Source organism: Tupaia chinensis, unplaced genomic scaffold, assembly GCF_000334495.1.
Source record: "Tupaia chinensis unplaced genomic scaffold, TupChi_1.0 Scaffold000239_1, whole genome shotgun sequence".
Taxonomy (NCBI): Eukaryota; Metazoa; Chordata; class Mammalia; order Scandentia; family Tupaiidae; genus Tupaia; species Tupaia belangeri.
Window position 1 is genome coordinate 728,956 of NW_006159717.1, and position 15,609 is coordinate 744,564.

A 15,609-nucleotide genomic window follows, 5' to 3' on the forward strand; every position below is an offset into this window, starting at 1 on the left:
GCGGGGGGGGGAGGTAAGGGGAGGAGGGCTTTGGAGTCCCATATTCCTGAGACAGGGAGGCTCCCCCCCCACCCCCGTAAACCTCCAGCCCTGGCCCCCTTTCTACCCGTCATTCCAGGATGTTTAGGGAGACCAGGAGGTGCGCCCCGCAGCCACATCCCCAAACACTCCTCAATTATTTAGGAAAGGAAGGGAAGGGAATCTGAGAAGTTAATTTCCTAAAACTCATTTAGACACTCTGCCCTGAAGTCTGACCGCCAGCTTAGCCCCGGGAAGGGGCCACTGAAGCACCTGCTCCTTCCAGGCCTTCTCTTCTTGCTAGGCAAGGCCCCGTGTGTGATGTGGGGGGACAGCGCAGGGCCCCAGAGGAGTCCAGCCAGCAGTCACAGTGCTCCTGTGCAGGGCTCACACAGATAACCTCACTGAATGCTCAGCCACCCCCGATGCACAGCTGGAAGACTGGTCCAGCAGCACACCCGACTGTGCTCAGCCTTCCAGCCACCGGTAGACGCTTGCTAAGCACCTGCACCTGTGTGCCGAGAACTGTGCTGGGCCTCAGGAACACCCAGGCGGGCCGGGCAGTGATGCCTGGTAGCACAACTGGGCTCACTTGGGAAGGTTCCGAGTTCTCATCCTGGAACCTCCTGTACACACAGGCAGGATGTGACTGCCCGTGATCTGGGCCTGCTGAGACTCAGGATGGGTCTCGGCGTGGGGACTCTGCTGGGGCTGCCTGTCTCTCTTAGGGAAGAAATAAGTAAATAAAAACCAAAGGTAAACAAGCCTGGCAGGGCTCCATCCTTCCCCTCCCCATGAGCACCGCCGGCCTCCTCGGCCACCCGGCCAGCACCTCCATGGTACCATCCACGCCTCTCCCCTGCACACCCACTTGACCTCCCCACGTGCCTCAAGTGCAGCTGCTCTGCCCACATGACTTTCCGCCCAGGCCCTGCTCTGCCCTCCCCGCTTGCTCCGGAGGGGTCTTTGGGAAACATGCGTCACTCCCCAGCTGAAAACCCATCGGTGCCTGAGAATGGATCCCAGCTCCAGAGCTGGGCGGAACAGGGTGGGGCCCGCCCATGGAGGAGGGCCAGCCCCACACACGGCCCTCGCACGAGAGCTGTATGGGCTCATGCTGCTTTCCGTAGCCCATCTCAACACACACAAACTGAGCCTGCGAAGAACTCAAATGCACAGGAAGTAAGGCGCAGAGGTGGCCTCGACCTCTGACCACTGGCTCTGACATTCGCGTCCTTACCAGTCACGTCGCGATGGCCTCTTCACCCTCTGCAGGCCTAGCCCTCCTCTGGTGCCCATTTGTTTCAGACCCACACTGGCCAGCAGACACGATGTGAAGGCCAGGTGAGTTGGGCAGCACGATGCGACACTCAGGGAGGGCGGCCCACGTGGGTGGGTTCTGGTTCACATCCAGAGACCTCTGGGTACAAGGGCTGGCTGAGGCTGCAGTGGGTCACTGGGGCCCTGCTGGAGGTACTGTCTCTCTCTCTCTCTCTGTAACTCGCTCATGGAAGGTATAAATAAATAGGGACCAGCAGATGGCATAACGGTTACATCGCTGGACTTGCACATAGTTGACCATGGTTCAAGTCCCAGACTGGGCAGCTTAAAACTCACACCGGGTGCATGCGCATGAGTGCCCAAAATCCTGAGAGGAGAATGGAGGAGAAGGGATTGCACCTTGGTCATTTCTCACTTTCTGCTCCCTCCGTCTCTCCGGTGAGCACATATACCCTATAGCAAAAGTCTCTCTACAAACAAGAAAAAAAAAGATATAAAGAAATACAGGGGCCAGAAGATGGCATGGTGGCTAAAGTGCTGGATTCCCACATGGCCAACCACAGTTTCAGTCCTGGACCTGGCAGTTTGCTTTCTCGCTTTCTCAATTCCTCTCTCTCTTTCTCAATTCCTCTCTCTTTCTCTCTTTATGTCTTTCTCCAGTGAGTGCCAATATCAAATTTTAAAATAATAATAATAAAATTTATTAAGAGGTTTGAGAGGTTTTTCTATAGGGCGTATGCACTCACCAGACAGACAGAGAGAGACAGAGAGACAGAAAGCGAGAAATCACCCCCCAGGGGGGATGGCCACGCTGCAATCCCTTCTCCTCCATTCTCCTCTCAGGATCTTGGGCATGCACACACACGCCCGGCGTGAGTTTTAAGCCACCGGTTTCGGGACTCGAACTGTGGCCGACTACATGGGAGTCTAGCAACATAGCCATTGCGCTAACTGCTGGTCCCAATAATAATAACAAAATTTATTTATTGTTTATTTTTAAAAAAACAAAAACCTAGCACAGGCCAAATGGAATGTGGTGCAACTTGGGACGTGGGACCCCCAGGGCGAGCTCTTTGGGCCCTCGGGGCTGCTCCCAGGGTCCCCTCTCTGTTCTGTGAGCACGGCCTCTCCTTCCCAGGCCTCGGAGTAGGCACTGTGCCCTGCACACGGAGCTTCCAGGCCCCCAGCCCAGCCTCCTCCACCCCAGCCCACCCCAGCTGAACCCTCCATGTTTGCTTTCTCGGCCGTCTCCCCACCTGTCGGAGTGTGCTGAGGGCAGGGTCTTGGCTCAGGGGTCATCCCAAGTGTGGGAGAAATAAGCAAAGGAAGGTTGGGACCCCCCAAGTGGGAGGAAGGGCAGTGACGGCCCACAGCCCAGTGTCGGGGTGTCTCACTGCTTAAGCCGGTGCTATACCCGCCAGCCCCCACTCAGGCACGGGGGAGGGGCCAAAATGCCACGGTGGGTGGTGGGTGTGAGTGAGAACGCAGAGTCGGGGATGTGTGGAGAATATGCAGCAGACCCTTCACCCCAGGAGAGTTCCCTTCTCCAGCACAGGGCCAGAACTAGGGTGAGGCCAGTGAGACCCTGGCTTATCCTGGGGCCACATTTAACAAGGCACCAAAAAACTCAGTTATCAAGACAGGGTGTTTTAATGCAATATATTGTTCATTTTATTGTGAGATGAACAGGCACCCTCCTCCCCTGCCCTCCAGCCAGCCAGGACTACATTTCAGGTCAGCCCAGGGCCACGACCTTCCATGTGGCTCCAACATTGCAGAGTGGCAACCAGCCACCTGCTTCCCATGGCTGGGCCGAAGACAATATATTTTTCTTTTTTTGGAGAGGTTTTTGCTATAGGGCACCTGCTCTCGCCAGAAAGTCAGAGAGAGATAGAAAGCGAGAAATCACCCCCCGGGTGGGGTGGGGATGGTCACGCCATAATCCCTTCTCCTCCATTCTCCTCTCGGGATCTTGGGCACTCATGGACACATGCCCGGAGTGAGTTTAAGCCACCGGGTCTAGGACTCGAACCAGAGTCGACCACATGGGAGTCCAATGACACAGCCATTACGCCAACTGCTGGTCCCCGAAGACAATATTTTAAAAAATAATAATTAGGCCCAGCCATGGTGGTGTACGCAGTAAGGGCACCGCTGTGGATGCTGGAGCCCAGGGAAGGCCTACTGTCCTCCTAGCTAACTGGGAGGCTGGGGCGAGAGGACTGTGCATGGCAGACTGTCCTAAAAGTACCCCTGTCTTTCTCTCTCTCTCCCCCTCACTCATTAAAAAAAAAAAAAATTGGGGGCCAGGAGGTGATATGGTGGTTAAGGGGACTGGACTCCCACATGGCCAACCACAGTTCGAGTCCCAGACCTGGTGGTTTGCTTTCTCACTCTCTCTTTCTCTCTCTTACTCTGTCCTTCTCCGGTCAAATTAAATAAAGTTAAATAATCTTTAAAATAATAAAAAAATAAAAAATAATGAAGAATGTCCAAAACCCATGATGAGAGCTGACCCTGTAGTGTAGCAATTAAGCACTGGGCAGGGAGAGTCAGCTCCCATGTGGCTGACTGCCGTTCGAGGCCTCAGCCTGGTAGCTTCTAAAACATGCCGGGTGCTTTTGCATTCATGCCCCAAACCCTGATAGGAGGGACACACGGAGGAAAAGGATTACGGTGTGATCACATGCCACTGAGGGGGGCGTGCTCTCTTTCTCTCTCTCTGGCAAGCTCACGTGTTCTGTGACAAAAATAAACAAATAAATAAAAATAAAAATTATAATGTAAAACCCCATGATCAACTAAATATCAAAATGTTCAATGCAGGTGGGCTCTGACCTGTTTCCGCACAACTCTACCTCACTCGCCTTCTCTAGCCCTGCCCCGGCCTAGAGTGAGGGGCGAGGATGTCCCGACTCAGCAGGGGCACCAGCCTGGGTGTGCGGGAGCCTACCTGGCCCACCAGTACAACCCTGTGAGCAGCCATGCCCAGGGGCTCTCTTCCTGTGTCCCTCTTTCTTAAGGGGAGGCTTTGAGATGGCGGAACTAGCCTGTATATCTCGATTGTTCTAGCGGTTATCTGACTGTGCGTTTCTAGACATAGGTCAAAATTCATAAACATGTATCAGGGAAAAGTCATGATGTATTTTTCTGTGCAAAAATGCATCATAATTCTTCTGACAACCCATTGAAAAGGGTGAACTGCAAAGTGAGTAAATTATACTTCGAGCTTGACTGAGAAAAAGAAATCTATAAATTGATCATTTAACAGAAAAAAACAAAGAAGGGCTGGCTCTCTGGCCCGGTGGTTAAGAGCTGGATCCCACATGGCCAACGGCATGGTCTGCATCTCTGCCCTTGCAGCTTGAGAATCACGACAGGTGCAGGTGCGTGTGCCCCAAAGTCCTGAGAGGACGGAGAGACAGAGGAGAAGGGACTGCAGCGGAAACATTCCCACAGCGGAGCTTTCCCTTCGCCCTGTGTCTCTGGCGCTCCCTCTGGCAAGCACACGTGTCCTCTAGCAATCAATCAATCGATCAATCAATCAACCAAAGGTAAAAATGACTGTCCTCTTTCTCATGCCCCCCTTGCCAGAGAAGAGGTCTGAGGAAGAGGAAATTCTCTCCTCCAGAGGCCCCTCCATCCAACTGCAGTCAGGCCCTGGGGCCCCTTGAGGCCAGGCCCCGGAGGAGGGAAGAGGCCAAAGCTGCCTGAGGCTGTTTGTACCTGTGCGACCAGAGACGCAGTGCCACACGTGACAGTACGCAGAAACCATATACCCTTGTCACAGACACAGCAACGAGGGTGGGACTGTGCACGTGTTACCTGCTCACCCCACTGACACCCAGCCGCAGCTACGCCCAATCTCTGCCCTCCTTCAGGGTGCAGACACGTGGCGGCATGCACATGCTATCCGTGGGTGTTTTCGCTGGTGACGCCTGATGTGCGCAGATGTGGGTGCTGCCGAGCGTACGTGCATGCCGTGTAGGTGGACCTGTGCTTGAGTGTATAAATAGCAGACCTCCCTGCCCCAACCCCACCTGTCTCTTTTCCCTCCAAAATGGCATGAGGGGGACCAGCAGATGGCGTAATGGTTACCTTGCTGGACTCCCATGTAGCTGACACTGGTACAAGCCCTGGACCCAGTGGTTTAAAACTTGCACTGGGCGCATGTGCGCCCAAAATCTCGAAAGGAGAACGGAGGAAAAGAGATTGTATCGTGGCCGTCCCCCCAATGGTGATTTCTTGTTTTCTGTCTCTCTATCTCTCCAGCGAGCATGAGCCCTATAGCAAAAATCTCTCTCTTTTTTTTTTAAGTGACTTCTATCACCTTTATTTTATTTATTTATTTATTTATTTATTTATTTATTTATTTATTTATTTATTTATTTATTGGCCATAGGGCGCGTGTGCTCGCCAGAAAGACAGAGAGAGACAGAGAGACAGAAAAAGATAAATCACCTCCCAGGGGGGGATGGCCACGCCGCAATCCCTTCTCCTCCATAAGCCACCGGGTCCGGGACTCAAACTGCGGTCGACTACGTGGGAGTCCAGCGACATAGCCATTACGCTAACTGCTGGTCCCGCAAAAAGCTCTCTTAAAAAAGAAAAAAATAAGCATAAGGGAGGGCCAGCAGGAGGCATGGTGGTTAAGCTGACTGATCCCACATTGCAACCCCACAGTTTGAGTCTTGGACCTGGTGGCTTGAAAAATCACACTGAGTGTGTGTGCATGTCTGCCCAAAATCCTGAGGGGAGAATGAAAGAGAAGAGATTGTGGTGTGGCCATCCCCCTGGTGGGGATTTCTCACTTTCCCTCTCTCTGTGTCTCTCTCTCTCTCTCTAACAAACGTACGTGCCCTATGGCAAAAATCTAAAACAAAAACAAAGGCATGAAGAATGGAGTCCAGAGTTAGAGAAGCAGGTAAGCAGGGGAAGGGATTGTCATGGACATGGGAATTAAACCAGCACAGAGGGGCCAGCAGGTGTGGTGGTGGTTAACGTGCTGGAATCCCACATGGCTGGGATTAAGTCCCAGACCTGGTGGCTTGCTTTCTCACTTTCCTTCTCTTTCTCTCTGTCTCTCTCTAGTCAAATCAAAATAACAATAATAATAATAAATTAAATAATTCTTTTTTTTAAAATGGGGGGGGCAGCACAGATTGCTCAGCAGAGACTCGGGGTTTGCTGCACATGCTCTCAGGACAGATCCCACCAATAGGCTTCTGAAGCTGGCCTGGTCTCCTGGCGTGGCCTGGTCACACTGCAGAAGCCATTCACACGCATACACTCCTGCGGACACAGGAGCTCCCAGCTAGTCAACCTGTCACACAAGTCTCTCTCTCTCTCCATGGGGAGTGGATATGATCCGACTACTGAAGTGAGGAATATGACTCTCCCAGAAAACCTGTTAGAATTCTTTCTAGAAGAAACATAGGAGAGAAATCTTCATAATCGGGGATTGAGTAAAAAGTTCCTAGACACAACACTAAAAACATGACTCCTAAGAAAGTAACAATAGAAAGAGAAAAAAAAAGAGTAACAATAAATTGGACTACATCAAAATTTAAAACTTTTGGGGCCAGCAAATGGCGTGATTGTAAAGGGCGCTGGACTCCCAGATGGCCAACTAAGGTTTGAGTCCCAGACCTGTAGGCTTGCTTTCTCACTTCCCTTCTCTCTCCCTCTCTGTCTCTCTCTCTCAGGAAATAATAAAATAATAATAATAGGGACCAGCAGTTGGCATAATGGCTATGTTGCTGGACTCCCACATAGTCAACCGTGGTTTGAGTCCCAGACCTGGTGGCTTAAACTCCAGGTGTGTGTGCGTGTGCAACCAAGATCCTGAGAGAATGGAGGAGAAGGGATTGTGGTGGGGCCATCCCCCCTGAGGGGTGATATCTCACTTTCTTGCTCTCTATCTCTCTTTCTGGTGAGCGCATGTGCCCTATAGCAAAATCCTCTCAAAAAAAAAAAGGATAAATAAAGTTAAATAAATTCTTTTAAAAAATATGAGAGTATATCAATAAAATTTTTAAAAATTAACTTTTGCATCTCAAAAATGCTACGAAGAAAATGCAAAAAAAACAAACTGAAAGAAAATGTTCGTAAATCATATATCTGATAAAGGATGTGTATCCAGAATATATAAAGAACTCTTACTACTCAATCATAACACCCTATTTAGAAAATGGTTGAAATAGTGACTGGGGGGGCAGGTGGCATGGTGACTGAGGGTGCTGGACTCCCACTTGGCTGCACTGGACTCCCAGAGCACTGCACTGGTGCTAGGCCACACTCGCCCCCACGCCCACACCGAGACATTTCCATCACCCCCAGAAGTTCGTTCATTCCCCTGCGTGGTTAATGTCTGGTCTCACCCCAAACTTCTGGCGACCACTGAGCTGCTCTCTGTAACGTCGTGTACTCCGGACGTTCCTCGTGAATGGAGTGTGTAGATGCGCAGACTGTAGCGTCCAGCGTCGTTTACCTAGCAGGAAGTCTGCGCCTCGCCCCGCGCCACGCCTCACCCCGCGCCACGCCTGCCAGCCGCTCGTTTCTCTACTGCTGAGAGCTCCGGCTGAGCCGGGTCCACACGTTAGGTTTATGTCGGTCAGTTGGCCGGCCCCTGGTTTCCTTCCACTTTCGGCCATTATGAGCAGTGTTGCTGTGAACGTTCCCATGCATGTCTGTGTGTTGACGTGTGTTTTCATTGCTGTTGGGTAAATGTCTAGGAATTGCTGGGTCGCATGGTGAGCTTATGCCCACTATTTAAGAACCCGCTGTCCTCTTCCTACGGTGCTTGTCCTACTGTTCTGCACTCACAGCAGCCATGTGTGAGGCCTCCAGTTTCTCCACATTCTCACCTCCATTGGGCACTGTCTGGTCTTTTTTTTTTTTCCTTCTTTTTAGAATTATTTTATTTAACATTTTTTTATTTATTTTCATTTGACCAGAGAGGGACAGATTGAGAAAGAGAGAGAGAGAGAGAAAGTGAGAAAGCAAGCTGCCAGGTCTGATGTGGGCGTCCAGTACCCTTAACCACACCGTGCCACCTAGCAGCCCCTGTCTCGTCTTTTTTTCTTCACATTTATTTATTTTTCCCATGTAGGAGAGGCAAAGAGAGCGCGAGAGAGACAGCACCCCCTGCCAGGGTCCTGATGATATGGTTAACCCCGCAGCTGCAGCCAGCCCCGGATCATGGGTACACGTGTGCCCAGCGTACTCAGGAAGTCTCTGGGTTTGAACCAGGAACTGTCCCATAGGGGACTGCCTTGCAAGGTATCATTGTTTACCCATGTGCCACTGTCTAGCGCCATCTGCTTTTTTTTAATTAGAATTGTCTAGTGGTGGGGGGTGGCAGGTGGTGAGGTGGTTAAAGGCTCTGGACTCCACATGGCTGATCACGGTTCAAGTCCCAGACCTGGTGGCTTACTTTCTCACTTTTCCGCTCTCTCTTTTTCTGTCTCTTTCTGATCAAATTGGAATATAATGATAATAATAAATAAAGTTAATTTTTTTTTTAATGAAAGAACTATCTGGGGCCAGCAGGTGGTGTGGTTAAGGCTCTGGAATTCCCACACGGCTGACCATGGTTTGAGTCCTGGTCCCAGTGTCCTTGCTTTTTCTTACTGTCTCTCTCTCTGTCTTTATCTGGCAAAATTCACGTGAAAAATTAAAAAAAAAACCTCTTAAAAAAAGATTTAAAAAACCTATCTAATGCTACCTCAGTGTAGTTTTAATTTGCATTTCCTAATGGCTAATGATGCTGAGTACTTCTTAGGTGGTCGATAGCCTTTCATCTGTCATTTTTAGTGAAAGGTCTAGTCACATTTTTTCCAACTTTATTTATTTATTTATTTATTTTAATTGACTAGAGAGGGACAGAGTGAAAGAAAGAAAGATGGTGCCAGCAGGTGGCATGGTGGGTGGGGCGCTGGACTCCCACATGGCCGACCGCAGTTTGAGTCCTAGACCTGGCGGCTTGCTTTCTCACTTTCCCTCTCTCTCTGTCTATGCCTCTCTGGTCAAATTAAAATAAATCAATTAAATAAATAAAGTTAAATAAAATAATTCTTTTTAAAAAGAAAGTGAATTAAAAAAAGGAAAGAAAAGGAAGAGAGAGAGAGGGAAAGCGAGCAAGCAAGTCACCGGGTCCGGGACTCAAACTGCAGAGGCCGGCCTACACAGGAAGGCTGTGTTTGCATCTGGAGACTTCCCTGAGCACACAAGGTGCGGGTGCCCATGATCTGGGGCTCGCTGAGGTGGGAAAGGGGGCGAAGTCCTGGTGTAAAACCCCTGAGGGAAGGCTGTCTCTCTCCCCCTCTCCCCGTCTCCCTCACACCATGGAACTAAAACAATTTAAAAAATAGATTGTGGTAGTAGTTACACAACACCATACATTTAATTAAAATCGTCAAATTGTATCTTACAATGGGGGCGTTCCAGATATGTAAATTTTACATCAATAAATCAGGTTTTATTTTGGGAGGGGCAGAGGTTTTTGCTATGGGGGTGTGCACTCGCCAGAAAGAGAGAGACAGCGAGATAGAAAGTGAGAAATCAACCCCCAAGGGGAAATGGCCATGTCGCAATCCCTTCTCCTCCATTCTCCTCTCGGGATCTTGGGCACGCACGCACACGAGCCCAGCGTGAGTTCTAAGCCACCAGGTCTGGGATGCGAACCGCGATGGCCTCGCAGTTTCATTGCTGGACTCCCTGCACGGTCTACTGCGGTTCAATTTCCAGACCCAGTAACTTCCAAATTATGTCGGGTGTGTGTGTGCCCAAGACCCTAGAATGAGAATAGAGAAGAAGGGATTGCAGTGTGGTCATCCTTCCTGGGGGTGATTCCTCACTTTCCCTTTCACTGTCTCTGTCTCTCGTTTCTCTCTCTGGTGAGCGCACTCGCCTAGGAGAAAAACCTTAATAAAAAAAAAGAAAATGCAAGTTCTGAGCCAGCCGGTGGCATGGCGGTTAAAGTGGCTGGATCCTAAATGGCCAACTGCATAATCTGAGTCCTGGGCCTGGCAGCGTGAAAGACATGCCTGGCACGTGTTCCTGCGTGCCCAAAATTCCGAGAGAAGAATGGAAGAGAGGGAACTGCAGTGTGGCCATCATACCTGGGGGTGCTTTCTCTCTCTCTCTCTCTCCCCCTCATTCTGGCCAGCACATGTGCCCTATGGCAAACTAAAGAAACAGTTTTAAAAAGAACAGAAAAGAAAATGCAAGTTCCAGGACCTTATCTCCAGAGATTTTCAGTCAGTAGACAGGGAGTGTCCAGAAATCTGCGCTCTCTCTCTTACTCCTGAATGAGGGCTTGTGTGCCTAAGTGAGGGGTGTGTGTGTGTGTGTGTGTGTGTGTGTGTGTGTGTGTGTTCAGGCTGACTAGCCTGGGGGTTAGAATCGCCCTTGCCTTGGGGGATCCTTCTCCTGAGCAGTTTATCAGTGCAGAGCCAGAGCCAGCCCAGCCAGAAATCTACATTTTTAACAAACATCCCCAGGGGATTCGATGCAAGATGCACTTGATTCTTTAGATCACACCTGGGGAGCCACTGGCCCAAAGGCTGAGATGGGGTTAACGCAGGAGTAAGGCAGATGGAAAGGGTAGTGATCCCCACCCCCAACAATGGGATCTGCTGGGTAAGTTTCCTCCTCCTTGACTGTCAGAGTAGTTTCTCCTAGCTCCTATTCACTCCCCTGCTCTGGGCTCATCCAAGCTCCCATAATCCTCAACTAAAGCCTAAACTTAATCTGAGTGGGCTAGTCTCTTAGTTGTTTTCTGGGGCAACTTGTCTGGGAGGCAAGTGAGGAAGGGTTGTGGAAGTGCATGAAGATTGTGTCTTGGGGCCAGCAGTTAGCACAATAGCTATGTCGCTGGACTCCCATGTAGCCAACCATAGTTCGAGTCCTGAACCAGGTGGCTTAAACTCATTCCAGGTGTTTGTGTGTGTGTGTGAGACCAAGATCCCACTTGGGGATTTCTCGCTTTCTCTCTCTCTCTGTCTTTCTGGCGAGCACACGCATCCTATAGCAAAAAACCTCTCAAAAAAAAAGATTGTTTCACGTAAGTTTCTGGGTTTTTTTGGTTTTTAAAAAATATTTTATTTAACTTTATTTATTTTTTTTATTTTAATTTGACCAGAGAGGGACAGAGAGAGAGAGAGAGAAAGCAAGCTGCCAGGTCTGGGACTTGAACCAAAACAGCCATGTGGGAGTCCAGCACCCTTAACCACCACACCACCTGCTGGCCCCCTTCTGTTTTGTTTTTTAAGAATCATTTTATTTAACTTTATTTATTTTAATATGACCAGTGGTGGTGGGGAGAGGGAGAGAGAGAGAGAGAGAAAGTGAGAAGGCAAGCCGCCAGGTCCGGGATTTGAACCCTGGTAGGCCATGTAGGAGTCTAGCACCAGCACCCTTAACATCATGCCACCTGTCGGCACCTTCATGTAAGTTTTTGACATTTTGTTTACTGTGTGTCCTGTATTTTTTTTTTCAAAGAATTATTGAAATGTCCTTGTCATGCATATATATTTTCTGTTTTTTAATTACCAGGAGCATGTGTGCTTGCCAGAGAGGGACAGAGAGAAAAAAAGCAGCACCCAGTGGGGCGTGGTCACACTGCAATCCTTTCCTCTTCACCTCTTCATCCTGTCGGGGTTCGAGGCACACATGCACATGCATCCAGAGTATTTTTCGGGCTGGTATGGCCTGGATTCCGATGCTCGGTGGGCCTTGTGTGAGCTGGATCCTGTGACCACTCGGCTCCAGTGCCAGCCCTGGCATTTTTGAAACTTGGAAATGCTTCACAGAGGTATTATTCATCTTGGTTACTGACTCTTTTTGCCAGTCTTAAATTTGACCTCACTCATCTTTCCCCAGTCCTGGATCTCTTGTGGGTCCATTTGGAAGCCCAAATCCGCCCCCCCCCCAGAGTCGGGGAGGAGAGGGTGGCTGTTTACATCAGTTCCTACCCTGGAGACCCTGGGACTAAAGGGGGGCCTCCAGAGAGGGATTCCCTGCCCCCCCAGCAGGCAACCGCCCACCCTCCTCTGGGGGAAGGAGGGTGTACTGAATCTCAGTTCACACCCCTAAACCACTCCCCTCCAGCTGTGGCTGCAGATCCTCAAACCTACCCTTATGTGGACCAGTCTGGCTTTTCTGCAGGGAGGGCCTCTGCAAAGCTGTCCCCGTGTGATCAGAGCAGACTCGTCCCTTTCCTCACCCACTGTCCACACAAACTTCAAAACCCACCAGTCACTCACTCAGCAAGTACCGTTATGCACCTGCGGAGCTGGTTCACACATCTCTGCCCAGAAGGCACTCACCGCGCCTTCTCCCAAGTCCTATGCAGATGGCCGCCCTTCCCAGCTGCAAAATATCCCTGTCCCTGCATCAGCTCTACCGTCAGTCCAGCCTGCTTTGTGTCTCTGAGACAAGCAAAACTGGAGGTGACAAATGTGGTCAGGAAAAAAGAGGGTCCCCACCTCCTCTCCGGTTGGCAGAGGCCCTGCCTGCCACCCCTGACCCACAGGGTGGCTGCAAGGTGGTCGATCTAGAAATGTACGTTAGGGCTGGGGCTTTGCTTCACCTCTCCGAGCTCAGCGCACGGAGTCAGCGGAGACTTTACATCCCAGGTCTGGACCCCAAGAGCTTCCTGGCTCCTCTCCCTGGCTCCTCTGGCCAAGTCGGAGGTAGGCAATCCATTTCTGGGCTGAGCTGCCTCCATTGCGCACGCAGCACTCCCCGCTCCCCTGCACAGAGGCCCTCGGGGTCATCGCCCGGAGGAGTTAGAGGAATCCGACGCTGACAGAAAACTAATCCGACCTCCGATGGACCGCCCAGGGGCTGGCGACCAGATCGGAGTCCCGCAGTGACCGCGCAGGCCGGAGGGAGAAACTGCCGGCTGCTTCGCGGGGACCCGGCATCGCCCACACACCCATCCGGGTCGCGACCGCGGGAGCCAGTTCTGCTGGCCTCCCCAAAGACCGGCTCCCCAAGCTCACAGCTCGGCAACAAGGCGCTTCCTCCGGCAGGAACTGCCCCCCACGTCTCCCCGCTCGCCCCGGGCGCCTGTCTCCGGCTGTGTAACCGACGTCCAGTCTGCAGCGCCCAGGGCGCAGCTCCTGCTCAGGGCGCCGGTGCTCGGGGTCCCACTCTGCCACCGAACGGCTGCGACTGCGGTCGCCTGGTGCGCACTCCCGAGTCCGCGCCGCCCGCCTGCCCGCCCGAGGGAGCCCGCGCGCAGCGCCCAGGACAGTCCGGCGCACACAGCGAGTTTGGTTTGAGCGCTGCCTTTGGAAATTCCCGCGCGCACCAGGACTCCTGGAGTTTGGGAAGCTGGAGATAAACCAACTCCAGGCGATTCCAGCCCCTCCTGACATCGAATCTCCCCCCTTATCCTCAGGCTTGGGGTTAAGACACACAGAGCAACCGTGATCCTTCTCATCTTCCCGGGATGGTTCCCAACCCTCCCCAAAAGGCAGGATCTTGGCTTCTCCCAGGAAAGCCGTGAACCTAGGCCCCCAGCTCCCTAAGCCCAGGCAGGAGTCAGGAACTGGTGGCTGTGTCCACTGTCACATCTCCAGTGAACCCAGAGGCAGGCTCCAGCCAGTGGCAGACCCGCTCTCCCATCCCTCCAGCCAGCTAAGAGCTGGATTCCCAACGCCTCCTCTCCCCCAGCTCGGGTGACACAGCCCCAATTCCTGGAGCCCACCAGTCACTAACTCCTGGGGCACCGTCCTCTCGTCTGTCCCTCAAGCCCCACAATATGCGCATGCAGGAAGTCCAGCCCACTTCCAGGTCCCGGTGACCCAGCCGCAGCCCCAGCTCTGGAAATCCAGCCTCAGCACCAACCCCACTCCCACCTAGGGCTTCCCCTAACGACCAGACGGCAAACAGCTGGGGCTTGAATCCACTTGTTTGAAAAACAACGCCAAGTCCCGTAGGGCCAGCGCCCGCCCTGGCACCTCAGGCTGCGGTGTGCTGCTGAATCCCTTCCGGGCTCACCCCAAATCTATGGGTTCCCCTGAGCCTGGCTCTGGCCACCCTGGTACAGCCCAAACTTGTCCCTCAGGTGGGAAAATCCACTTAGGCAATCTCACACCCCTGGCTTCTACTAATGCCCAGAGACACAAAAATATGCCTGAAAATACACAAGGGCCTGCGTACTTAGAGATCTTCAGGTACCAAAGAACAAATTCTAGGACATGACAGATACCTGCTTATCAAGACCCCTACACGCAGAGAACCGAGCACGAAGCACAGGAACGCATCTCACACACACTCCCAGGCACAGAGATGCATGCCCAAAACACTCAGACGCACAGGACTCACAGAACACTAACCCCAGGGCAGGCCCCAGCACACAGCCTGACACGATGTTCACAAACTAGCTCCCCTAATCCTAAACTACAGGAGGTTCAGGCGGAATGAAGATTCCCTGGAAAAAGTAGAGCCCCCCACGGCCCTGCTGGGAAGGCAGGGGCAGAAGGTGCCCACCAGGCTCCAAAATGCTGAGGTTTTGTAAGTGGAAATTATTTATCAAAATCAGTGGGAACAGCACTCCCATGTCTGCCTCTTAGGAAACAGGAAAGTGGTTTAACTCGTTCTGAAAATTAGCTTTAGATCCACAAGAACGTCCTGCCCTGGGCAAGAGAGCCAGGTCCCAGCACACAGCAGGCGGGCCAGGCAAATGGTTTGGGCCCATCCCAGGCCACAGGCTGGGGGTGTGTGTGGGGATGACCCAGTCTGCGCTGTTGCCCAGCCTCTGGCCGGGCCTGCAGCCTCCGCTGCCCTCCTCTGGGCTCGGAGGAGAGCCCGGCGCACAGGAGGCACCAGCGTCGAAGAGCATGGCCTGTGCGCCCCAGGCCTGCACCATCTTGCCCGGCCCTGCCCTGGCAGACGCACGCCATTCCTTACCTTTCTTGATCACGGACTGGTCCAGAAGGCTCATCCCCGGCTCATCCATGGCCTACGAGTAGGAGAAGGCGGCGGTGAAGGCTAAGCCCCGGCTGCCCGGGTCCTGGTCTGCTCTGTGCTCCGCCCAGTGAACCCGATGCACACCGCCGTCGCCTGGGGCGGCGACGGGCGGGACTAGGAATCACTGTGGCTCGGCACCATCTGCGGAGGAGCAGGAGCCCGGGGTGCCTCACCGAGCTGTGCGAAAAGGGAAGTAAGCCCGAGGCGGGGTACCGCACCTCTCCACGCCCCAGGCACCCGCTGCCCCGGCAGACGGAACGGACATGGTTGCCCTACTTGGCGAAATGGCCCAGCGGGCTGCAGAGAAATGATTTGGTCGGTAGGAGA

The 15,609-nt window shown here is 52.4% G+C and overlaps 1 protein-coding gene across 1 annotated transcript in view; it reads right to left on the minus strand.

Annotated features, from left to right (window-relative positions):
* Positions 1-15,271, minus strand: part of TFAP2E (transcription factor AP-2 epsilon) — a 21,270-nt gene extending 5,999 nt beyond the window's left edge. Inside the window, exons 1-3 of the mRNA XM_027771938.1 lie at positions 15,223-15,271; positions 13,308-13,626; positions 530-644 (exon numbers count right to left, since the gene is read on the minus strand). Of these exons, the coding sequence (XP_027627739.1) occupies positions 530-644; positions 13,308-13,626; positions 15,223-15,271 (483 nt within the window). The remainder of the gene's footprint in view (positions 1-529; positions 645-13,307; positions 13,627-15,222) is intronic.
* Between the last annotated feature and the right edge of the window lie 338 nt (positions 15,272-15,609).